Source organism: Akebia trifoliata, chromosome 6 (assembly GCF_017979445.1).
Source record: "Akebia trifoliata isolate Shusen 1 chromosome 6, ASM1797944v1, whole genome shotgun sequence".
Classification (NCBI taxonomy): Eukaryota; Viridiplantae; Streptophyta; class Magnoliopsida; order Ranunculales; family Lardizabalaceae; genus Akebia; species Akebia trifoliata.
Window position 1 is genome coordinate 28,428,310 of NC_141380.1, and position 24,605 is coordinate 28,452,914.

Below are 24,605 nucleotides of genomic sequence, written 5' to 3' on the forward strand. Positions count from 1 at the left end.
GCCCTGCAGGAAGTAAGCATGTCGACAGTCTTGTTGGCCTCTTTGAAGACATGGGAAAAGGAAACTTTGTTGAATTTGTCAAGCAAGTTCCTTATAGCAAGGACCACGTGAAGGACACTCCATGGGGGGTTTCACATTTCCTTTAGGACTTGGATTACTAGCAAGGAATCATATTAGATCTGAATCTTAGAGTATCCTTTAGAAATTGCTAATTTGATCCCATGAAGAATGCCCCGGTGCTCATGAAAAATAACAGAGATTGGGGCTTCACATCCAGCAATAGTTGCCAACACCTCTCCTTCACAGTTTCTAATAATGGCTCCAAACCCACCTCTACTCGTGGAGAAGGAACTTCATTATCGACATCATTAGGATTTAGGATTATTCACCTTCTCGTGACTTCATTTTCTTTGTTTGTGTAAATTATAAACATGCTTATTACATACGATCAAGTGTGTCTTACAAAATTTATTGAACCAACAATAATTTATTTATAGTTTTTATAAGTGAAAAGAATTTATTGAAACCAACAATAATTTATTTGAGTATGGTGAAGAACAAAAAACAAAAATCAACAAGGAGCAATAATTTTTTGTTATATATTTTGAGTGCAATCATCCAAATGGAGTGCAAAGGGACATTTTTAGGAACAATGACGATGAAGGACTTTTTATTGAGAATATGTACTAAATCGTCCCCTACCAAACATTATGGACCATTTGACTCCTATTTAATAAAATATTAACCTATTAAGGATCTTTTAAAGAAACATTCTTTAAATACCCTTTTAACAACTTTACAAAGTGATTTGATTTAAAAATATATTGAGTCAAATAAAAAACTTGACAAATTTATTTGATTATTAATATTTATGTGAAAAAAAATTATTTGTTAAAAGCTATTCATAAATTCAATATAATTTTATTTAACTCTTTTAAGTTACCGAACATTCAAGTCAGGTTTTAAAATTAGGTTTTAATTATTAAAAAAATTATATATATATAACATACATAGGTCAAATATGTTTGATGATAATGATGACCATACTCATCTCCATCATCATCTTTGTTATAATAATCATCATCATCTATATGAGTTAAAGATTATTAGTTTTGGGAAGAGAAAACCTGAATTTGTTTTTTCATCTATATCAATTTTTTCATTGTTCTATAAGAGGTAACCATATTCAAGGGATTGTTAATTAATTTTAAAACACAGGAGTACCTCAAATATTCTCACATAAATCTATTTCTTTAAATCTCGAAAACCGTTGAAAGGGTAATTATGGTATTTTTACTTCAAAAAACCTTTTAGATTAATATTTGGTAAAAAGTGTACTAAAGTCCAATTTTTTTTTAAAGGGACTTTTTGGTACATATTTTTCGAAAAATAGGTCTTTGTGGTCATTGTCCCAAATTTTTAAGTGATGGAGTGCAATTAGTAGTGAGTGGTGTGCAACTAGTCGGTCCCATTTAAACATGTAAATTTGTAACAAAAACATTCACGTGAGATGTATGCCTGTCAATGCCTTGTGCCTCGGAACGTTTTTAGTAAAAAGTATCCTTTTAGGCACAAATGTGTCATCTTCACTATGTATTAAGATTTCTAAAACTGGACTAGTAATAAATTAATGGGCAGGGGAAAACCAAACATGAGACCATTTTCATTGAATGTTGTTATGCTTGAATCGATCCAATGCGTGATCTATTTTCTGCCATCACGAATTCTCACTTTGTCGATCACTTATACTTGCCACCAAGTGATCCTTCATACAAGTGGTTGAGTCGAGGGGTCAAAAAGACCCTACAGGGTGGCCCCAAGGAATTCATAGCTTCATGGGGTTTCGAACACTTGGCCTACCCTTCCTAGAAGGTTATTAAGGCTTGACTTACCACTATTACATTTTTCTAATAGAGTTTTTACATGACTCCACCATGGTCAATAGTTGTTATATTTTCACTCGCCATGCATCCATTGCTTGTTTGTATTTTTTTATATTATTTATATAGCTTGATTATATTACTGTTGTTACTATGCTACTCACCACCTCCAATTAGTTACAACAAAACAATTCTTGATCAACATAATTATTACCAATTAAATAATTTATATATGTTTTAATGATTGAAGTTCCTTCTATTTTGAAGGATTCAAATTAATTTTATAATTAAAAAAATATTTTAATTTTTTAATCATTACAATATTGTTGTTTTCAATTGTAATACTTAGTAATAATTCATTATAATAATAATTTTTTAGGACATACATGACTAATAAATAAAAATACTTAATATTGATAGATGAAACGAGATTTTTTATGTGAACGGATTTCAACATTTTGAGAGCAGGAATTGGAGAAGGATTCACTCTGAAAACACCAGAGGGAGGTTTGAGAGCATAAGCGGTACCCTTGACAAAAGGATTGGGTCACTAAGGTTATAACAAACACACACACACACACACACACAAAATACAACTTATGCCCATAGTGCGAATGTCTTAGTCAAGGCGTCTTTAAATAAGGTGCAAACCTTTGAGTCCCAAGACCTTCTCTTAAGCCATCGCATGGCATGAGCTTCCAACACCTTTGTAAACATTGATTCATTGATTCACACAATATAGACCTGGAAACAGGGTTTTGAACTTTACCCATTCACCAAGCAGAGACTTTTCAAACCAACATCGGCAAGTCTTTAATCACTAAACCACTTGCTTTGTCTTAAAATATTTGTTGTAGCTCACCCCTTACAAAGCAAAAAAATACGAGAAAAGGGAGAGGAAAACCAAAAGAGATCACACCCATCTCAATCACGTATTACATATAAAGCAAATCACTTTTGATCACAAAGAATCAGCCTATTCCCTATCCTCTAACCCACGTAGAAAGATGGTTGTCAACTATAATTGTCAAGGATTGCCATTAGATCCCAACCCTGAACCCAAAATCTTTGAAAAAACAACTCCACCGAACTCTTCCTTTAACTTGATCCAATAATAAAACAGCCCAGTATCTCCATGATTGCATCACGAGTGGTGTTTTCTAAGGCTGGCAATGGGTTTGATAATACCCATTTACCTGACTCATCCAACCTGAATAAATTGGATATGGGTAAGGTTTTTCTATCTGATTACGAATTTGGGTAGTATTACTCAATATCTGTTTACTGATTTTTTTTTTTTGAAGCATCGTCCGACCCGATTACCTGTTTAACCGAGGGCAAATTTGGAATATGTATTTGACATTATCTTGAGTCACAGATTATTCCGTTGCATGTTGTTGGGATATGTATTTGATTGGATGATATTGTATTTGTAGAAATTGTTGTTAGAATAAAAAATTCAAGCGAGTGGATAAAAATTTGTGTGACCCAAAATTGATGCTAAGTGGGTAAGAAATCGGGTTTGGTTACCCACCTAAAACTTGTGTAAGAATTTGGATTTGAGGATCACCCTAAAATTGGGATGAAAAATCAGGTATGGATGTGTGTGTCTTAATTCTGGTATGGAGTTGGTAGAGGCCTTACCCAACCCGTTTCCAGCCCTAATCATTTCTTCGCCCTGACACACTCTTTATTCCTCTCTTTCCAAAGCAAAAGGAAGAATAACCCAAAGAAGTCTTTTCCTGTTGGAGAATAAGTTTTGAGATCAATCATGAAAGAGGATAACACCCAATCTGGGAAAACCCACTCAACATTGCAGAGAGCGATAAAATGGGCCATAATCATTCTTCAGCTCTCTTCCATGCATGATTTCAAAAGTCGTCTGAGACTGAGACTGTCATCTTGGTATCAGGCATGGATGAGCCGGACGGACAAGTCAATTTTTTGAACGAGATTTAGAATCCCACGTTCATTTTTCAAAATTTTGAACGAGACATTTCAAGCGTATCAGAAAACTCATCTGAGACGACTCAGTATCTGGCATGGATGAGACGAGACCGAAACCGAATTTTAAAACCATGCTTCCATGTCGTGCCACAAACTTGTTCAGCTGTCTCTATAATCAGACTTTTCTTAATGATAGTGTTCTAATGATATTTTGGTTGCATTATCCATGTTCATTGCTGCTATATATTCAAAAAATAGCTAGTCATAAACTCAAAATTAATTTAGAGCCTTAATACAACAGCTTTTCCAAGCAAAGGCTTAGTTTCCTCCCTCCTAAGGTTAAAAAAGGAATCTGTAACAGATCAATGTTAATGCTAAGCTGGTGGAATTTAATTATTTCTTTGATAAGACTATCGACACAGAGCAAACAATGTGAACTGAGCACCATGGTGCCGACGATGTTCTTTTTTTTCATTCTCTTATGACCCCAAAGTTGCAAATAACAATGGAAGTCCTCCAACTGAATGAGGGGCAAAGAATTGTGTAAATATTAATAAGGTGCTATATACATTTTTTTTTATAAGTATATATTCATTAAAAAGGAAGAAAGATATAACAATTGGTCGAGATAACCAACCAGAACAAAAGATCAACTATCACAGAAGGAGTCCCATCGATGCATGAACTCCTCGAAAAATACCCCTTTAAAGTTGGGATAGAGTTTACATCAAAAAAATAACAACCCTAAAGCATTCAACACATTATCTCTAGTAGAAGAATCAGCCACTTTAAATATCCTCTTGTTCCTTTCCAATCCAGGTCATTGCAAACAGAAGTAAGTTCCAAATGATTCTCTTTTCCCCTAGAACAAAGTAGAATCCCACCCCTCAAAAATAGACAATGTCGAATTTGAGTTGACCCAATACACTTTGAAAAGTTGCAGAAAGTGGGACCAAATGAGATAAGAATAATCACAATAGAGTAATATATGGTCAACTGATTCTCCATTTGAGTAACACAGTTGGTATGTACAATATGACTCAGAATTGATAAAGATAGGCATCAATTTTGAGACATCATTGGCTTTGATAAGTAACTACTGCAATTGGTGGAAGAGTATAGGGTGATGATGTAGATAGGGTCTTACTCATGTGGCTTAATCACTTGGAATAGAATAGTCCCAGCTTCTGCCTAAACCAAGTTTGTGGTTGTTCGGTTGCCGTGGCACCAAGGAGAAGACAAGGGAGATGGATGGAAGTAAGGAACGAGAGGAGGAAGCAACAACAGCAGTTGCTCAGGGGATTTTCCTTGGAGAGCAAGGTCTGTCCTATATATGGAGTTATTAACACCCAATGATTTTACCCATTCACCCACCTGAAACTCTCAAACCAACATAGACAAGTCCTTAAACATATAAACTAATTGATGGCTCACCAAAATGATTGATGAGAATGAGTGTTATTATTGATGACTACATTTCTTTAATGTAATTTCCAAGTCAAACATGTGAGAGTTTTCTTCCTTTCTCATTCATATTTCCCATTATGACTAAACAAAAAAGACCCATTGTACACGGAAAGTATTTTCTAAATGGGTTTAGATTAGATTTTAATAGACTAACTCAAGCATCATTTTTATTCTATTTCACTCATCTAAAATGAGATATAGAACTCAACGTACCAATGGAATAATAAAAATAACAATAATTTTGAAAATACTAAACCTCCATAAACAAATGCAGTATATGATTTCAACCATAAATTGGTCTGGTTAGGAGATTGATTTACTGGGCTATGTTTTCAATTTGACACACTCAGGAATAGAACCCAGATTATTCCAACTCCTAGAGAATTAAATATCAACCTTATAAGGTACTCAATAGGTATGGGTGAGAGGACTCTATTATGGCACGATACATAGCACCCTCTTGGTATTCTGAAGCCGTGGTTTAGGCAGGAATTCAAGTATGATTCCAGACTCAACACTAATGCAAGAGTTGATTCTCAGATTCAAGATGGGAAATGGTCTCCCCCAAGGAGGAAAACTGCAGGGATGGACAGTGTTTGGTAGGGCCTAGAGGCGGTAACGTAGGACAGGTCGATGGAAGATAAGACTGTTGGACAGCAACTGCAAAATGGGCTTATACAGTAAAGTCAGCACTCGAATGGATCTTCTCTTAAGGTTTTCAGGCTTGCTAGGAATTGCCTTCTGAAGGGCAGATACAGCAGTCCTGGACATTTCTTTGTCCTATGGATGACCCTCACCAATGGTTTGAAGACCCAAGAATGCCTTGGAGCAAGGAATTTGGTAAGGTTCTCTCAATATCCCGTTTGCTTCATAGACAATGACTGTGTTCAACACCTATTTGTGGGATGTAATTTTGGGAAGGAAATCTGGCAGACCATTCTGTCCAAGGTAAGCGCTAAGGAGCTGCTTTAAGGGATAAGAATGGGAGGGTGATCAGTACATATGCACAGTGTTGCCAAGGAGTCTCTGTGCTTCACAATGAACTAGAAGCCATTAAAAAAGGGCTTGAGATGGCTGGGGCAATGGGATGCCTCAGAGTAATAATAATTGTTGATTCCCTATTAACTATCAATTGCTAAAAAGAGTGTGGGATACCCCTCAGAGGGTCAGAGGTATGGTGAATACTACTCCAAGCAATTTTTTTTTTTGGGTGATAGGTAAAGGGTAAGTGGTTAGCAAATCAGGTTGGGTTCAAGGGGGTTTGAACCTAGGACGTGGGAACAACACTCCACACGTCTTACTACTTAGCTAAGTTTATGAGCGTTGTCCAAAGGTTGGAGTGGTTTTCCCTTGAGTTCACTTATAGAGAAACTAACCAAGTTGCTGATTTTTTAGCTGCCTTTTTTTGCATGCTCATGATGTCCTTGTATGGGTTACCCCTCTGTATAGGGAGCTAAGTGTCTTAGTAGATAGAGATGCCAGAGGGCACACTTATTTAAGGATGTAATGTGTTTCCCCCTTTTAATATAGCAAATTTGGGGGTCTGCCTAATCCCCTGATTACCTTCCAAAAAAAAATCAACATTTTGAACAGTAGAAATTTATGATAAAACATTACGCAATGAATAAAATATGCATTCCTATAACAACATAAGTACCAACAAAACCGACATAAAAATTAATTACTTTTTACTTATCAAAAAAAAAAAAATTTACTTTCAGAGTTCATCTCATACTCTCTTTTGTTGGTGGTTCAACATCAGCACCATCTTGAAGTAGTTTAGGCAATATTGGCTTCTCCTCCAAAACTTCCAACTCCGCCTCATTCTCGAACAACTGCTTCCTAAGAATATTGTGCAAATGCCCAAAAAGCTGCTGCTTCAACGACTCAAAAGCCATGTCCAACCTCTCTAAATGCTCCATAGCATTCTTATTATACATAAACAACCCATAGTAAAGATCAAAGCTATCCCCTGACGTATTCTCCACCAAATTCAACAAAGTCTCGTACCCTTTTGTATTTATCAGTGTTGACTCCAATCCCAACTTCTCCAAAACCCTCCCCATTGTGTGGGTAATAAGCTGTGAACCGGCCGCATGCTTATCATGCTCGGCACAGGACATTTCTTCCATCAAACACCCTTCCTAACCCTCCTCATTCATTGTTTTCCCTCTAATGTAATGCATTGGTCTTTTAACAGTCACCAAGCAGATAGACACAGCTTTAGACTGAATTGAAAGGGAGGACAGGATTCATTGAGTCTGCCAAAAATTTCTGGAATAAAACTTTGATGTTGTTGATGACTACCATTCCCAAGCGAATAGACATGCTTCACCGTTTGATGGTCACCGTCTTTTCTATAGCATCCATGAATCTACTCTCTTCTTCGTGTGCTTGTGGTGATCAACTCCATAAAAGAGATAAGCAAATCAGTTGATGACATGACTTGTGTGTACACTCCCATGATCTTCATTCAGAGAGGTGCTTAGATAACTTCCATTGGGAAGGTATGAAACTGGACCTTCAAGTTTGTTGGTTGCTGTAATTGGAATCAAGGTTTCCTATACAAAGATTGTGGTTGCTCTACGACTTCAATTGCTTGGCAGATAAAATATGAGTTAGTTAGGGATGAATGAAGTTGTGGTTAGGCGTTGCTACTGAATTTGGAAAGATTTTTAATGCTTTTGGAGAAGCTGACTCAGAGAACTGGAGAAATTATCCGTTGTTGTCAGGAATATATCTTTTTATTGGGATGGTACCTCTACATTCTAAAGAATAGATTGCTCGTCAGTATTTTTTGACAGTATAAAGACATCACATCTCCTTTCAAGAGTTGTATTGAATAATGCTGAAAGCTTGGTTTCTTTGATATTTTATGGAAGCAATATCTGATGTTCCTCTTAGCTAACGAAAACATTTGAATTTTTTCTTTATGAGTTTTTAACGGCATTAGAAGATCCTTATGTTGCACACTTAACTCGTTGTTCCATTGTTTTAGAATCAGTTTGATGCATCTTATTTTGAAAGAAATCTTGTTTTTTAAGCATTTCTGTTGCAAAAAATCTTATTTTTCCCGGGAAACGAAAAATGTTTCTGAAGGGGAAATGGGGTGTAATGGTGCAGTTAAAATTGAAGGAGGTTGTCGTTTGAGAGTTGAATTGCATTGAGGCTGGAAGAACCTTCTGCGACATGAGGTAAGTTTTGTTGGTTTATATGAAGTAAAGTTATAGAAAAGCACCACCAGTGAAACTTAGTGATGCTGAATCAATGTTTATCTATTGACAAATATATGAGCTTGAATAAATTCATTAGTTGAACAATTCATAGGAGGGTAAACATCTAGAAATTCTTGAGTAGATTCTGGTATGACCGCACCCATTAAACTGTATCTAGAAGCCATTACTGATTCTTTTAATTCATATGAGTATTAGAAAATTTCTTAATAGGGTTAGTTGGCAAATTAAGTTACCAATTTTAAACATTTTATCTTATTTAAGGTTAGCAATGGAATTTTACATTAAATTAACTATTGTTCTTGGGGAGCCTGTTGGGAAAATTATGTATTGAAGGAATCCACCAATGGAGGAATGATGATTTTCGACAGGTTATTAGAGAAAAAGAATCCATCACAATTCTGGATAACTGAAGCTAAACATAAGGCATATGAGGATATACGTGTTGAATGTTCCACCTCAAAGATGTGGTAAAGTTTGAGTGGTAATACCATAGACCTGCGATCAAAATCTACCTTCACCTACTTACCTTTGCAAAGAAAAAAAAGGAGAGAGACTACATATTGGTATGAATTAGAGGAATGAAAACTAAAGACTCAAATAACAAGATAAGAGCCTTGCTTAAAAGTGTCGAGATTAGGCACTTTTGTAGAATTAGGGATGCAGAAGAGGGGGAAAAAAAACACAACTCTAGCAAAGATTGTTAAATAGGTATGGATTGTATGGCTTTGCAACCAAATTGTATTTTGATATAAGTGTGGAAGTAAATAAGAGATATTGCATTATCCTACGTTGACAATATCTTTAAGACTAAAAAGATTTCAAATGAATGGAGAAAAAGAATCATAGTATCTATACATAAAAATGAAAAACATGCAAAGGTAGCTGCTTTGACCATTGGGCACTAAACATATGGGTCACATTATAAGATTAGGGGAAAGGCGGATGAAACAAGGATTAAGACCAAAAACAAGATATCAGATCAACCAATTTGGATATATGCTAGGTTGAGCAATGATTGTGGCAATTTTTCTATTTAGATAGATAATGGAGGAGGTAAGAGAATAGATGAAGATTCTCCATATGTGTTTTATTGGATTGAGAGAAAGCATACAATAAGTTAATTTGATGGGTATTCGGAAAGCAAACAGTCCGGATTAGATTTATATAATAAACCACAACAGTGGGGCCCAAAGAGGATGCCCATGTCGTAGGCATGGGCAAACTCTAGTATATTAACATAGTCAAGGGCATGTATGAGAGGGTTGTGACTAGTGTGGTCTGAGGCAAATAAGTTCCTTGTTATAAACCTCAGTTCTATTATACATAAGAATGGAGAGATTAAGAAGGATGTTGCCCGTAGAAATAGAAGCTGTATAATTAAAGAGGATGTGTGCTTCTAAAGTGCTATGTGATTGATAAAATCCCAATCCATATTAGAAGGAAAAAATTTATAAGAGGACAATAAGATCAATTATACTGTATGAAGGTGACTCTGGGGTGATTAAAAAACATGTAAATAAATACTGTAGCATAGCCTATCAAAAAAATTGTGTAGCACAGATAAAATTAGAAATGAATGTGTTCGATAAAATGTAGGGGGTAGCCCCAACAGGAGATAAACCAAGAGAAAACCGGTTTATTCATGTGCAACAATGTCTATTGCAGCCTTAGAAGGAACAGGCAAGTTGGAGGTTCAGAGAGAGAGAGAGAGAAGCCCACACAAACGTTGATCAAGGCTGTGAGAACAGACATGAACACACTTGCAGCAGCAAAAGGCACGATGTTAGATAGAATTGAGTGGAGGCGCATGAATCATTCAGCTGAACCCAGATTTTTGGAATAAGAGTTGGATGATGATGATGGAATCAAAATATCAATTTGTGCTCAAATAAAAATATATAGTAATGCATATGCGAATAAAAAAAATTTGTCGAAGTCTTTCCATCATCTTCAGCTTTGGTTTGTCCTCTTCCATGCTTCTTGTCTCATAGTTTAATATCCAAATTGAAATTTCGAATTCTTGAAAATCAAAATAAAATTGTACCACAATACCTCCATCTTTCAAAGTTGCAATCCCTCCCCCTCCCCACTCCAAAAAAATTAAGTAGTTATGATTATCATGATCCCTCTAACTTAAAAAACATAGCACCACTATATAAGAAAAAAGGACAGACTTGATAGAGTGAGAAACAGAAACAGGGAATAAACAAAAAAAAAAAAAAATGTTGATGCGGATGAAGAACCAAAGATTTCTGGATTTGTAAATCGACTAGGGCTAATAGAAAGTGTGTAATATGATGACACCACAAAAACACAGAAAAAACTACAACTTATGTTCCTAGAGTGTATGTCTTAGTCAAGGTGCCTTTAAATAAGGTGCAAACCTTTGAGTTCCAAGACCTTTTCTGACAGTCATCACCCTAAAAGGAGAGCCTCATGGCATAAGCCTCCAACACCTTAGTAAACATTGATTCACATTTTAAAAAAAAGGCGGGTCGAGGTGACCACCCCGAGGGAAAAGATAACAGATACAACAACACGACCAACAAAACCAACCTCAGAACAACCTACGCAACGACAGCAGCAGCTCAGAGAGAGAGAGAGAGGACTGCCATATATGTCGAGGTATTAACACCCAACAATTTTACCCATTCACCTAGCTGAGACATCCAAACCAACATGAGCAAGTCCGTATTCACTAAACCTACTAGCCAATGGCACATAAACTATTTGATGGCTCACTAAAATGATTGATGCTAATGAGTGTTATTATTGTACATTTCTTTAATGTGATGTACAATTCACAACCCACGGGTGTGAAATATGTGCGAACCGTCTTGGTTTCCCTTTCATTTTTCCATTATGACTAAAGAAACAAGACCTATTGTACACGGAAAGTATTTTCTAAATGGGTTTAGATTGGATTTTAATAGACTTACTCAAGCATCATCATCTACAATGAGATATAGAACTAAATGCACCGAGAAAATAATCAGTTGGTTTGATACATTGCAAAGCATCTTTGAGGTCATGGGTTCAAGTCCAGCTTACCTATCTAAAAAAAGAACAATAAAAATAACGATAATTTTGCAAATATTAAACCTCCACTAAATGATGCAGTATATCAGTATATGACTTCAAATCTAAATCAACCTGGTTAGAAGAATGTTTCACTGGGTTATGTTCTCACCTTGACATACTCAGGAATAGAACCCACAATATTCAAACTCGTAGAGCATTAAATATCAATATTTTGAACAACAGAAATTTATGATAAAACATTTAAATTATGCATTCAGATAACAACCGAAGTATAAGCAAGGCTGACTCGAAAATTAATTACTTTAGGAGTTTATCTAATACTCTCTTTTGATGGTGGTGATTCCACAGCAGCACCATCTTGAAGTAGTTTAGGCAAAATTGGCTTCTCCTCTGAAACATCCAACACCGTCTCATTCTCGAACAATTGCTTCCTAAGAATATCGTGCAAATGCCCAAAAAGCTCCTTTTTCAACGACTCAAAAGCCAAGTCCAACCTCTCCAAATGCTCCATAGCATTCTTATTATACATAAACAACCCATAGTAAAGATCAAAGCTATCCCCCGACGTATTCTCCACCAAATTCAACAAAGTCTCATATCCTTTCGTGTTTATCGGTGTAGACTCCAATTCCAACTTCTCCAACACCCTCCCCACTGTGTGGGTTATAAATTGTGATCCGGCTGCATACTTATCATGCTCGGCACAAGACATTTCTTTCATCAAACACCCTTCTTGCGAAAAAATATTCAGAAATAGTTCGCATCGGTTCACTCTCGTCTGCTCATTCCAAATTCTCACCTTATCGTACACAAAGGGGAGACCTTTCCACCCATTTCGACCGCTTTCGGGTCCAAACATTGGATGGGTACACAAAATATCGAATTCTGTAGGCAAAATTTGAAGAAACAGAGTTTTTGGAAACTCTTTCACTGAAAGAACATCAACAAAGAGAGTACTTCTCTTCAATCTCTGAAAGGGCAAAGATCGAAGAACCGATTCTGTAAACATTATTGCAGTACTGAGAAGAATAACCTCCGGATGCTCTTCGCAAAGATCATGTGGATTCAAAAAGAAGGAAACACCCAATTTGCGAGCGATTTCAGTGTAATTCGATCGAGAATAAGCTAAAACAGTATGGCCTTGACGAACTAGGGTTTTAGCAAGAAATTGACCAAAGTTTCCAAACCCAACAATGGCAATCTTGAGTTTTGTGGATTTCTCGAAATGGTTGAAGACCTGAGTTTCATAATCGTAGGGTTGAGCGGCATCTACGGCTCTGATTTGGAGATTTTGATGTCGATTTGGTCGTTTTTTTAGATTAAAGGATGAATTTTGAAGTAGGGATCGGGAAAGAGAATGAGAGATTGGACAAGGGTTTGAAGGGAGAGACGATTTGGTTCTTGAAGGTTTTAGAGATGAAAACGAGAGCATAGTTGCCTATATATATATATATAGAGAGAGAGAGAGAGAGAGAATAGCAGATTGTGAGGTTTCTTCTCGAGTACAGACGACTCGAGAAGAAAGAGAGAGACGAAAGAATTAAAAGAAAATTACTGAAGGAGAGTTAAATATTTTAATATTTAAAAAAAAAAAACTATTTTTTCAAAAATTACCAAACACAAATTAAGTCCGTGGACCGTCTAGCGTTTTAACTAGCGGGATTGTACAGCGTTTTAAATGTAATTATAAAAGCACCCCCACGAATTAATAAGGGCAACCCACACCATAATCGAAAAAGTCTTATATGGAGTTAAAAGTTTGGAATAAGCTGATTTTTTATGTTAGAGATAATTCTTACAAAAAATCAGTCCATTACGAAACTCCTAACCCTGTTAAAACTGATTTATAAAAAATGGATGATTTATGATTTTTAAACTTATTTTGATGGGGTTAGAAGTTTCGTAATGGGCTGATTTTTGGTGAGGATGATGTTCTCATCATAGGTATCATCCTCACAAAAAAATCAGCTTATTTCAAAAAATTTAAGCCATCTAAGATATAAAAAAATTCGGTAATGATGTTGTCCTTATTAATTTGTAGGGTACTTATATAATTACTCCTTTAAAGCAAGTTATTAAAATGCTGGACAATCTAGCGTTTTAACTATTCTAAGGGCATTTTTGGTAAAATGATGAATTTTAAACTTATCAAAACATTGGACGGTCCAGCAATTACTAAGACGTTGGATAGTCCAACGACTTAATTTGTTTTTGATAATTTAAAAAAAAATAGATTTTTTATATATAAATATTTAACCCTCTTTTAATAATTTTCCTAAGAATTACAGGGTTTAAGTCTTTTAAGGACAAATTGCTTGTTATGTATAGGTTGATACTGACACGTGGCACTTGCCCTCACATGCATTTGCTAAAGAGTCGTGATAGTCTAACACCCCCCATGAGTGCGATTTTGGAGACGCGCGAGTTGGAAGCGGATCCTCTATGGCACATGGTTTATGTAGCACCTTGTAGCACAGATCCAACGGATAAGAGAGTTGTCTTGGAAAAAAAAATGAGCATCTCAGTCTCTTGTGATCATGATTTAGATCTAATCTATAAAACAAATTTTAAAAAAAATCAAAAACACAATTTTTCCTCCAATTCCATGTCTTTGAAATGAACGGCTATTGAACAACAAATATTTGAAGTGTGAGTTCTAAGTTTATGGCTGATGTCGTGTTCTTTCATATGTTGACTTTGTGGTACAAGGTGTTATAGGAACCGTGTGCTACAAAGGATCCGCTTCCCCATGAGTTGGAGACCCTCAGAAATCCCACAATATCATTAGACCACATGGCACCATCATTCTCTCTCTTTTCCCTCTTTCACACGTTTGTGTTTGTTTTCCAAAAATGACTTTTCATTTTCAAAATCTTAGATCTAGCCAAAAGTAATTGGCTTTTGAAACTTTTGTAGTCCGAGTTTTTCTATGAAATCTAGAGGGCTGCTGTGTTGTTGGATTATCGATGTGGCGATTTTTATGGGTCAACTACCCTTAGTAAGATGTGAAATCTGACTATGTTAATAAGGCTGGGTTGACTCATTACAAACATGTGAGGGAGGATGGAGAGAGAATCTAGGAGAGTTTTTCTTGTATTAAATGCGTGAGGGTTAATTTGGAAAACAAAAAGAATAATGATTTTTTTTCTATATATAATTGTGTATCCCGATAAAAAGATATATGTTTCTGTGTCCATGCCACATCATCCGAGTATTGATTGAGTGAAGACTTTCTAGTTAGAAAATCAGCACTCAAACAGAAAAGAAACACATGAGAGACGGATAAGAGAGAGAATGAAAGTGCAACGTGGTCCAATAAAATATTGGGATTTCTGACGGTCTCCAAAACCGCACTCTACCCCCTCGTGGCATACTCAAAATACTCACCATCATGGCATGTGCTAGAACCATCGTTTTCTTCATCGAGATACACAATTGCACAGATTTATGGGGATGTGTAGTTGTAAATCCCAGGGCATAAAATTTATGGTTCTAGCACGTGCCAAAGGTAAAGAGGGGTGTCAAACCCTACCCTCTGAATTAGTATGCCACATCAAACCCTCATTTTAGTAAAGATCTGCTTTGACATCCCCAACTTTTACTTATTACATCCTATGAAAAAAAATAGAAATATTTCCTAAACATGTACAACTTATGACAAAATTCCAATTTCGTTACAATGTTCATTTTTGTTCCCCAAACATGTTTTTTCGAGGAATTCGTCACTCTTGTAACCAACAAATTTGTTGATAAATAAGCAACGATATTGTAGGTAACTACGAGTTTGTTGGTATTTTATCAGTGAATTCGTTGATTATAAAAATGATGAATTTATTGAAATATATATATATAGGGAAGGGATCGGTAGACAAAATCTCAGACCAACATCTATACAAAATATCGTGATCGTTGGATCACAATAGATCTAACGAAATCCGGCCGTAGAATTTGACAAAAACAACATGTGATGTTTATTCACTTAAAACTTTCATTATTTAGAAATACCTCGCCGCATTTAAATAAAATCAAATTTCTCTCTTCCCCATCGTCTTCTCTTTTCTTCTGTGACTCAAACCCTAACCATCTCCATTCATTGAAGATGACACAGATCAGGTGAAGACGCCAGGCGAGAAAAAATTGTGGCCCAAGGGGCATATGATATGCGCAACATCTTCCAGTCGCTTGATTTGGCATGGACACTACTTCGTATTTTCCCCGGTAAGCTCCTCCACCGCATACCAGCAAAGACCTTAGATAAGTTCTACATTCGAGACACAGCTAACTGACCAACTCTTGATCCTAGTATTTGCTTAAAATCTGTGCCCTTAGTCTATTTTTCTGCTTCCTTCATCCCCAATAGGCCACATAGTTTGTCAGATTCGGCATAAATAAATGTTGGTTTTTCTATATTTCTTCTTAGAATCGTTGAGTTTTCCGTAATCTGTACTTTATATTTCTTTGAGTTAACCAGGAATGGCATGGGTAAGTAACAATTAAGGCTTTTTTGATATTCCGGGTATAATGCACTTTTATGTGTCTTGCTTGTTTTTGGTTTGCCTTTCTTGAATGTATTGAGATCTTTGGAAATTATTTTTGTTTAAAAAATCAAAGATTTATTTGGACGCAACAGATCCTTTACTTGTACATTAAAGGTGGTTGCTGCTATTTTCCAATTTATTTGCACAAACTCTATTTCTTTGAGATAATATTTTTTTGTTGTAATTGTATACATGTACATCTTTAAAAAAATAATAATAAAGTAATAATCAATGTGTTTCAAGTTAGGTTCTCAATGTTTATGTGTGTGTTTTAATTTGTTTTCTGTTAGACCCTTTTGAATAAGGTTTAAGCCTTTCAAAGTATTTAGATCCTTTTCTCATGCTGGAAAGATTGATAAAATAGAGTGTTTTCTAATTTTGTCTTGATTTATTAATTTATCTATGATATCAAATTTAGTTTCATTTTTTTCCTAGGTTTTATGACCGTTTTGTGTTCTATCAGGGTGGTGCACAAAATAAAATGGGATCAGTAGCAGCTCTATGGTATGGCATGCATGTGCATTGCACGTGTAGGACCCACTAGTAACTATTGATAAGATCTCACTTAAACGAGAAATTTAAACCACGTAGATGAGGTAGCATCATATTTCTTTGTGGGTCTTTAATTGATGAGTCATGTTGGAGTGACCTCAGGATTGTACCTCGTATCTGACGGGGAAGTGTGCAGAGATGCTTTTTCACTCGTTAAGCATCTACAATTTATGCACACTTCCCCATTAGGGATGTGCGATATGAGGTACAATCTTAAGAGTCGTGACTTTCTTACTCCACATATTACATATTTTATATTGATATTTTTATCAGTTCATATTGGTACTGCAGAACCCCATTTTAATAGGGCATGTATTCCTTGATTCTTTTCCTATTTTTATTTTGGTTTCCTCAAGTTCAATTTCCCTTGGATACTCAAGTTCAATGTTGCTCAACTCCTGATGTTACTCATTATTGCTTGCTCTATAGCTTTCTTTTCAAATGTGGACAGACAAATGCAGGAGACCTTGAATTCTAAGAAACATGGAGACACTGCTTTTTGAGCAAAAGATTTTGCGATGCCATCGATTGCTACACTCATGTAAGTCCTTAGCAGGAGAACCCACCAAGCTGTATAAATGATTATTAGCCATAGTGTTTGGCTTTGCATTTTAGAAATGTAGATAAGAGATGAGTTGCTGGACATAGTGATCTTGGTTGAAATGTGACATTTCTATATATTTACATGAAAATTTAGATAGTAACATCTTGTGTGGATATTATTTAAATATGCCTTTTAGCCTAGACCAATAGAAATGCATTTGTAAATATGTACCATATACTTAATGCTAAAGGACATCAAACGATGAAATGAAATCTTGTCTGTAGCTTTATTTACATCCTTTATGTTCTTGACAATGAATCATTTTCAGAAAATAGTTTCCGTGTCACATAGTTGCCTAGAACTGAATTAGATTGACTACTTGAGGAATTCTCCAATAGGTGCCACTTAATCATGATTAAGGTTGAGTTGAAGGGGTACCTCAGCCTTTATAACATTAAAAACCAAAAGACTTATTTCTTTTAATATAATAAGACTCCTGTTAGTTCGAACTAACAAGTCATGGTTTTCTAGCTTAGAATCCTTGGCTAAGTTTCAAGTTGCAACAGCTTAAGCAGCCCCCCTAGAGTTTGATCTGTTCATTCATTTTGTAATGACACAAACTATTTTTTGCATGTCTTTTGTACAGTTCATTGATGATGAAACCATGGTTTCCCGACGGCATTTGCTTGGTGTTGCTTGTCTTACTTGATGAGTGACATGCCACGAGAAGCCCTTGGGGATGTAATGCAAGCCCAAGTCATATCCCCTGAGTGGCCCACAGCCTCCTATCTGCATGCTTCTACCCTTTTCAGCCTCGGGAGGGAAATTGATGCCCAAGAGGCTCTTAAAAATGTCACAGCTTGAGATGCCAAGAAGAATAGCTGAAGCTGAAGGTGTATAGTATTTTTTATTTATTTTGTGGTCTTGTGTTTTGTGCCCCTTTTTTTCTGTATCTATTTTTTTTTTTAAACCTTTGTATTCAAGTTTTTGTCAACCTAAGGGATTCTTTTGATCATTTATTATTGTTGTTCAAGTTTATGGAATCTTGGAGGAGCTCCAACTGAATTCTTCATGCCAGGGATGGGGAATAATCAAAATTTTGACTTATGTTAGCATTCGGAAAACAGTGATCATAAGGATAAATGAGTATGGCAGTGAAATTATACAATTTTCCTCATGTTTGTATGCAGACTTTGTTTGTTGTGCCGTGAAAAGCATTCAATTTATTGTCCCCACCAGATAGTATGAATGAATGTTCTTAATCACCAAGTTGCTTTAGTTCCAGTTTCTCCACTCTATGTAAGTCCGTTGAGAGTGTACTTGCACCCACAAACCAAACATTAACTGGCTTGACAGGGAAATAAGGCTCCGACCATCCTCCAAAGTCCCAGAATTCCAGATTGCCATAAAATAAAATAAATCCACTTTTGGATTTATTTTTTCTTCCCTTTTTGGTAAACATCAAGCATGCTTAGCCGTAGTAGTGTAAGTTGGCAACTCTCGTTCGTACCACCATATGTTCAGTCTCTAACTTTCTCCAACGATTTAGTATTTACAGATAGTCACTGATTGGTTGTGCTCTATGAATGTGTTTTACACTGTCGTTATATATCAAGAAAGAAGATTTTCCATTTTTGGATCAGCACAATTTTCGAGTACTGCACAGATTAGGTAACAATGTGGTAAACTGGAGATGGAACATCCCATATCTTCTCTATCATGGACTTCAACCTTTCAAATGTACATATTACCAAAAGAAATCACCAAAAATAATAAATAAATAAATAAAAATCACCAAAAGAAATGCTGAGAAAGTTATATCAGACATACAATTGATTTCATTAGAATGGGTAAATTTCAGTCAAGTACAATATCCAACTACAAGATGAATGATACAATCATAAATTCAATTCATTTATATCGGGAATGATTTCATAGCACGAACTTCCTCACAGCAGAATCAAAGATATCTCTCAGATTCTTCTTCACAACTTCATCTACTACAAATTATTTGCTGAAATTTCGTAAGAATTTAGGTGATCCATGCAAATTGTTTGCAATACAAAGGCCCCAAGAAACAATAGCTACAATGGGAAGCAAACTTTTCTGACAGAGGAATGGAATGTTTTTCATCTTAACCTTAGATATGACAACTCTATTTCCACACCAAGAAGAATTAAAACATAGAAATTACTGTTTTTCTCATTCATTGGGTATGAAGAAATCAAAGATAACATCAACAGAGCCAGACCTTTCACCAGTATCTTTGTACTCAATATTTGTTATCCCCCCAAATTCATCCTGGTCTTGATATTCAGGTTTCACTCGCCAAATAGAAACTGTGACAGAGTACATGGTCCCAAGACCCGGATGTGTCGAGACACTAAGCTGGACCTTATCTTGTGAGTGTATCTCCGCAAAATCAGATAAAGCACTTACTATGTTGCTTACAATCTTTTGCTTTGCCTCGTCACTAACAGCACATCGATCAGAGTAGAGGATCATCTTCAGGCGTTGCTTGGCGATATTCACATTTGAGCTTCTTTTCGTTGCTAGTGGTGGGAATAGAATCTTCCACGCCAAGTTTAAATGCTTGAAGAAACTCATATTTATGGCATTGAGGAGCAAACCCTCGACCTCCTTGTTTATGGCTTTGGGAGAGAAACTATTCTCACCTGTAATCGCAAAAGACTTGTGACAATGGCATGTTATGGGATTCGACTTCATTTTGAGGCCAATTGGATGTAAACTCAGAAATGCTAGATACTCCGGTAAGGAAACCATTGAATCTAATCTGCAAGGCAACAAGAAAAAAGAAGAAAAGATGGGGTTCCGCAGTACCAATATGAACTGATAAAAATATCAATATAAAATATGTAATATGGGGAGTCAGAAAGTCACAACTCTTAAGATTGTACCTCATATCGCACATCCCTAATGGGGAAGTGTGCATAAATTGTAGATGCTTAACGAGTGAAAAAGCATCTTTGCATACTTCCAAGTCAGATACGAGGTACAATCCTGAGGTCACTCCAGCACGACTCATCAATTAAAGACCCACAAAGAAATATGATGCTACCTCATCTACGTGGTTTAAATTTCTCGTTTAAGTGAGATCTTATCAATAGTTACTAGTGGGCCCTACACGTGCAATGCACATGCATGCCATACCATAGAGCTGCTACTGATCCCTTTTTATTTCGTGCATCACACTGATAGAACACAAAACGGCATAAAACCTAGGAAAAAAAATGAAACTAAATTTGACATCATAGATAAATTAATAAATCAAGACAAAATTAGAAAAGACTCTATTTTATCAATCTTTTCAGCATGAGAAAAGGATCTATATACTTTGAAAGGCTTAAACCTTATTCAAAAGGGTCTAACAGAAAATAAATTAAAACACGCACATAAACATTGAGAACCGAACTTGAAACGCATTGATTATTACTTTATTATTATTTTTTTTAAAGATGTACATGTATACAATTACAACAACAAAAAAAATATTAATCTCAAAGAAACAGAGTTTGTGCAAATAAATTGTAAAATAAATCTTTGATTTTTTAAACAAAAATAATTTCCAAAGATCTCAATACATTCAAGAAAGGCAAACAAAAAACAAGCAAGACACAGAAAAGTGCATTATACCCGGAATATCACAAAAGCCCTAATTGTTTCTTACCCATGCCATTCCTAGTTAACTAAAAGAAATATTAAGTGCAGATTATAGAAAACTCAACGATTCTAAGCAGAAAAACAGAAAAGCCAACATTATTTATGCCGAATCTGACAAACTATGTGGCCTATTGGGGATGAAGGAAGCAGAAAAATAGACTAAGGGTACAGATTTTAAGCAAAGACTAGGATCAAGAGTTGGTCAGTTAGCTGTCTCTCGACTGTAGAACTCATCTTAGGTCTTTGCTGGTATGCGGTGGAGGAGCTCACCGGGGAAAATATGAAGTAGTGTCCATGCCAAATCAAGAGACTGGAAGATGTTGCGCATATCATATGCCCCTTGGACCACAATTTTTTCTCGCCTGGCATCTTCACCTGATCTGTGTTGTCTTCAATTAATGGAGATGGTTAGGGTTTGAGTCGTAGAAGAGAAGACGATGGGGAAGAGAGAAATTTGATTTGAGTAGTTATAAATGCGGGGAGGTATTTCTAAATAATGAAAGTTTTAAGTGAATAAACAGCACGTGCTATTTTTGTCAAATTCTACGGCCAGATTTCGTTAGATCTATTGTGATCCAACGATCACGATATTTTGTATAGATGTTGGTCTGAGATTTTGTCCATTGATTCCTTCCCATAGATATATATGGGTCCCGTTCAGCACCCTAAGCTTTACCACACACTTTAACAAACGTGTTTTGTCTTACATGGGTTAGAAGTTTTGGAATGGGCTGATTTTTGGTGAGGATGATCTCTATGGTGAGGAGATCATCCTCACCAAAAATCAGCTCATTTCAAAACTTCTAATCCCATCAAAAATGGTTTACAAAAAATGGACGGTCCACGATTTTTCAACTTGTAAACATGAGGCTAAACATTTCGGAATGGGCTGATTTTTGGGGAGGATGATCTTCTAATCATAGAGATCATCCTCACCAAAAATCAGCCCATTCTAAAACTTCTAACCCATGTAGGACAAAAAACGTTTGTTAAAGTGTGTGGTAAAACTTAGGGTGCTGAACATTTCCCTATATATATATGGGTCCCGTTCGGCACCCTAAGTTTTACCACACACTTTAACAAACGTGTTTTGTCCTACATGGGTTAGAAGTTTTGGAATGGGCTGATTTTTGGTGAGGATGATCTCTATGGTGAGGAGATCATCCTCACCAAAAATCAGCTCATTCCAAAACTTCTAACCCCATCAAAATGATTTACAAAAAATGGACGGTCCACGATTTTTCAACTTGTAAACATTGGGCTAAACATTTCGGAATGGACTGATTTTTGGGGAGGATGATCTTCTAATCATAGAGATCATCCTCACCAAAAATCAGCCCATTCTAAAACTTCTAACCCATGTAGGACAAAAAACGTTTGTTAAAGTGTGTGGTATATATATATATATATATATATATATATATATATATATATATATATATAGGGAAATGTTCAGCACCCTAAGTTTTACCACACACTTTAACAAACGTTTTTTGTCCTACATGGGTTAGAAGTTTTGGAATGGGCTGATTTTTGGTGAGGATGATCTCTATGATTAGAATATATATATATATATAGGGAAATGTTCAGCACCCTAAGTTTTACCACACACTTTAACAAACGTTTTTTGTCCTACATGGGTTAGAAGTTTTAGAATGGGCTGATTTTTGGTGAGGATGATCTCTATGTTAGAAGATCATCCTCCCCAAAAATCAGCCCATTCCGAAATGTTTAGCCTCATGTATACACGTTGAAAAATCGTGGATCGTCCATTTTTTGTAAATCAATTTTGATGGGATTAGAAGTTTTGGAATGAGCTGATTTTTGGTGAGGATGATCTCCTCACCATAGAGATCATCCTCACCAAAAATCAGCTCATTCCGAAACTTCTAACCCATGTAAGACAAAACGCGTTTGTTAAAGTGTGTGGTAAAACTAAGGGTGGCGAACGGGACCCATATATATATATATATATATATATATAATATATATATATATAGGGAAATGTTCAGCACCCTAAGTTTTACCACACACTTTAACAAACGTTTTTTGTCCTACATGGGTTAGAAGTTTTGGAATGAGCTGATTTTTGGTGAGGATGATCTCTATGATTAGAAGATCATCCTCCCCAAAAATCAGTCCATTCCGAAATGTTTAGCCCCATGTTTACACGTTGAAAAATCGTGGACCGTCCATTTTTTGTAAATCAATTTTGATGGGGTTAGAAGTTTTGGAATGAGCTGATTTTTGGTGAGGATGATCTCCTCACCATAGAGATCATCCTCACCAAAAATCAGCTCATTCCGAAACTTCTAACCCATGTAAGACAAAACGCGTTTGTTAAAGTGTGTGGTAAAACTTAGGGTGCCGAACGGGACCCTATATATATATATATATATTATATATATATATATAGGGTGCCGAATATATATATATATATGGGAAATGTTCAGCACCCTAAGTTTTACCACACACTTTAACAAACGTTTTTTGTCCTACATGGGTTAGAAGTTTTGGAATGAGCTGATTTTTGGTGAGGATGATCTCTATGATTAAAAGATCATCTTCCCCAAAAATCAGCCCATTCCGAAATGTTTAGCCCCATGTTTACACGTTGAAAAATCGTGGACCGTCCATTTTTTGTAAATCAATTTTGATGGGGTTAGAAGTTTTGGAATGAGCTGATTTTTGGTGAGGATGATCTCCTCACCATAGAGATCATCCTCACCAAAAATCAGCTCATTCCGAAACTTCTAACCCATGTAAGACAAAATGCGTTTGTTAAAGTGTGTGGTAAAACTAAGGGTGGCGAACGGGACCCTATATATATATATATATATATATATATATATATATATATATATATATATATATATATATATATATATATATATATATATATATATATAGAACAACGTTCCTAAGACTCATATTGGGACTTACATTGCGACACACCGTTTTGTCTTATATGGGCAAAAATATTTGGAATGGGCTGATTTTTTGTGAGGATGATCTCTATGGTGAGGAGATCATCCTTGCCAAAAATCAGCTCATTATGAAACTTCTAGACCGTCCAATTTTTGTTGAAAAATTATAGACCGTCCAATTTTTGTAAATCAATTTTGATGGGGTTAGAAGTTTTGGAATGGGATGATTTTTTGCCAGGATGATCCCCTCATCACAGAGATCATCATCACAAAAAATCAGCTCATTCCAAACATTTTTTCCCATATAAGACAAAACGGTGTGTCGCAATGTGAGTCTCAATATGAGTCTTAGGAACGTGACCCATATATATATATATATATATGGGTCACGTTCAAAGGACAACCATTTCAACACACATATAGACAACGTGTTTTGTCTTATATGGGCAAAAATGTTTGGAATGGACTGATTTTTTGTGAGGATGATCTCTGTGATGAGGAGATCATCCTTGCCAAAAATCAGCTCATTATGAAACTTCTAGACCGTCCAATTTTTGTTGAAAAATTATAGACCGTCCAATTTTTGTAAATCAATTTTGATGGGGTTACAAGTTTTGGAATGGGATGATTTTTTGCCAGGATGATCCCCTCATCACAGAGATCATCCTCACAAAAAATCACCTCATTCCAAACATTTTTGCCCATATAAGACAAACACGTTGTCTATATGTGTGTCGCAATGTGTGTTGCAGGAACCCGACCCTATATATATATTTGATATAATATGGTGG

General features: G+C 35.8%; 2 protein-coding genes and 1 long non-coding RNA gene across 3 annotated transcripts; 1 reads left to right on the top strand and 2 right to left on the bottom strand.

Moving 5' to 3' along the window:
• Window positions 1–6,928: 6,928 nt before the first annotated feature.
• On the bottom strand, window positions 6,929–13,095 carry LOC147400635 (arogenate dehydrogenase 2, chloroplastic-like). The gene is made up of 2 exons (XM_086444618.1): window positions 11,886–13,095; window positions 6,929–7,438 (listed from the first exon to the last, which is right to left on the bottom strand). Exons 1-2 carry the CDS (start codon window positions 13,002–13,004, stop codon window positions 7,019–7,021), a joined length of 1,539 nt encoding a protein of 512 aa, XP_086300744.1. The 5' UTR covers window positions 13,005–13,095; the 3' UTR covers window positions 6,929–7,018.
• A 2,494-nt stretch (window positions 13,096–15,589) lies between these two features.
• On the top strand, window positions 15,590–18,223 carry LOC147400636 (uncharacterized). Its single transcript, XR_015179454.1, has 3 exons — window positions 15,590–15,790; window positions 16,574–17,203; window positions 17,853–18,223. It is a non-coding gene; the product is annotated as an uncharacterized LOC147400636 (long non-coding RNA).
• A 788-nt stretch (window positions 18,224–19,011) lies between these two features.
• LOC147400637 (cell division topological specificity factor homolog, chloroplastic-like) lies at window positions 19,012–21,357 on the bottom strand. The gene is made up of 2 exons (XM_086446410.1): window positions 21,158–21,357; window positions 19,012–20,000 (listed from the first exon to the last, which is right to left on the bottom strand). The coding sequence occupies exons 1-2, from the start codon at window positions 21,181–21,183 to the stop codon at window positions 19,409–19,411; spliced, it is 618 nt and encodes a 205-aa protein (XP_086302536.1). The 5' UTR covers window positions 21,184–21,357; the 3' UTR covers window positions 19,012–19,408.
• Window positions 21,358–24,605: the final 3,248 nt, after the last annotated feature.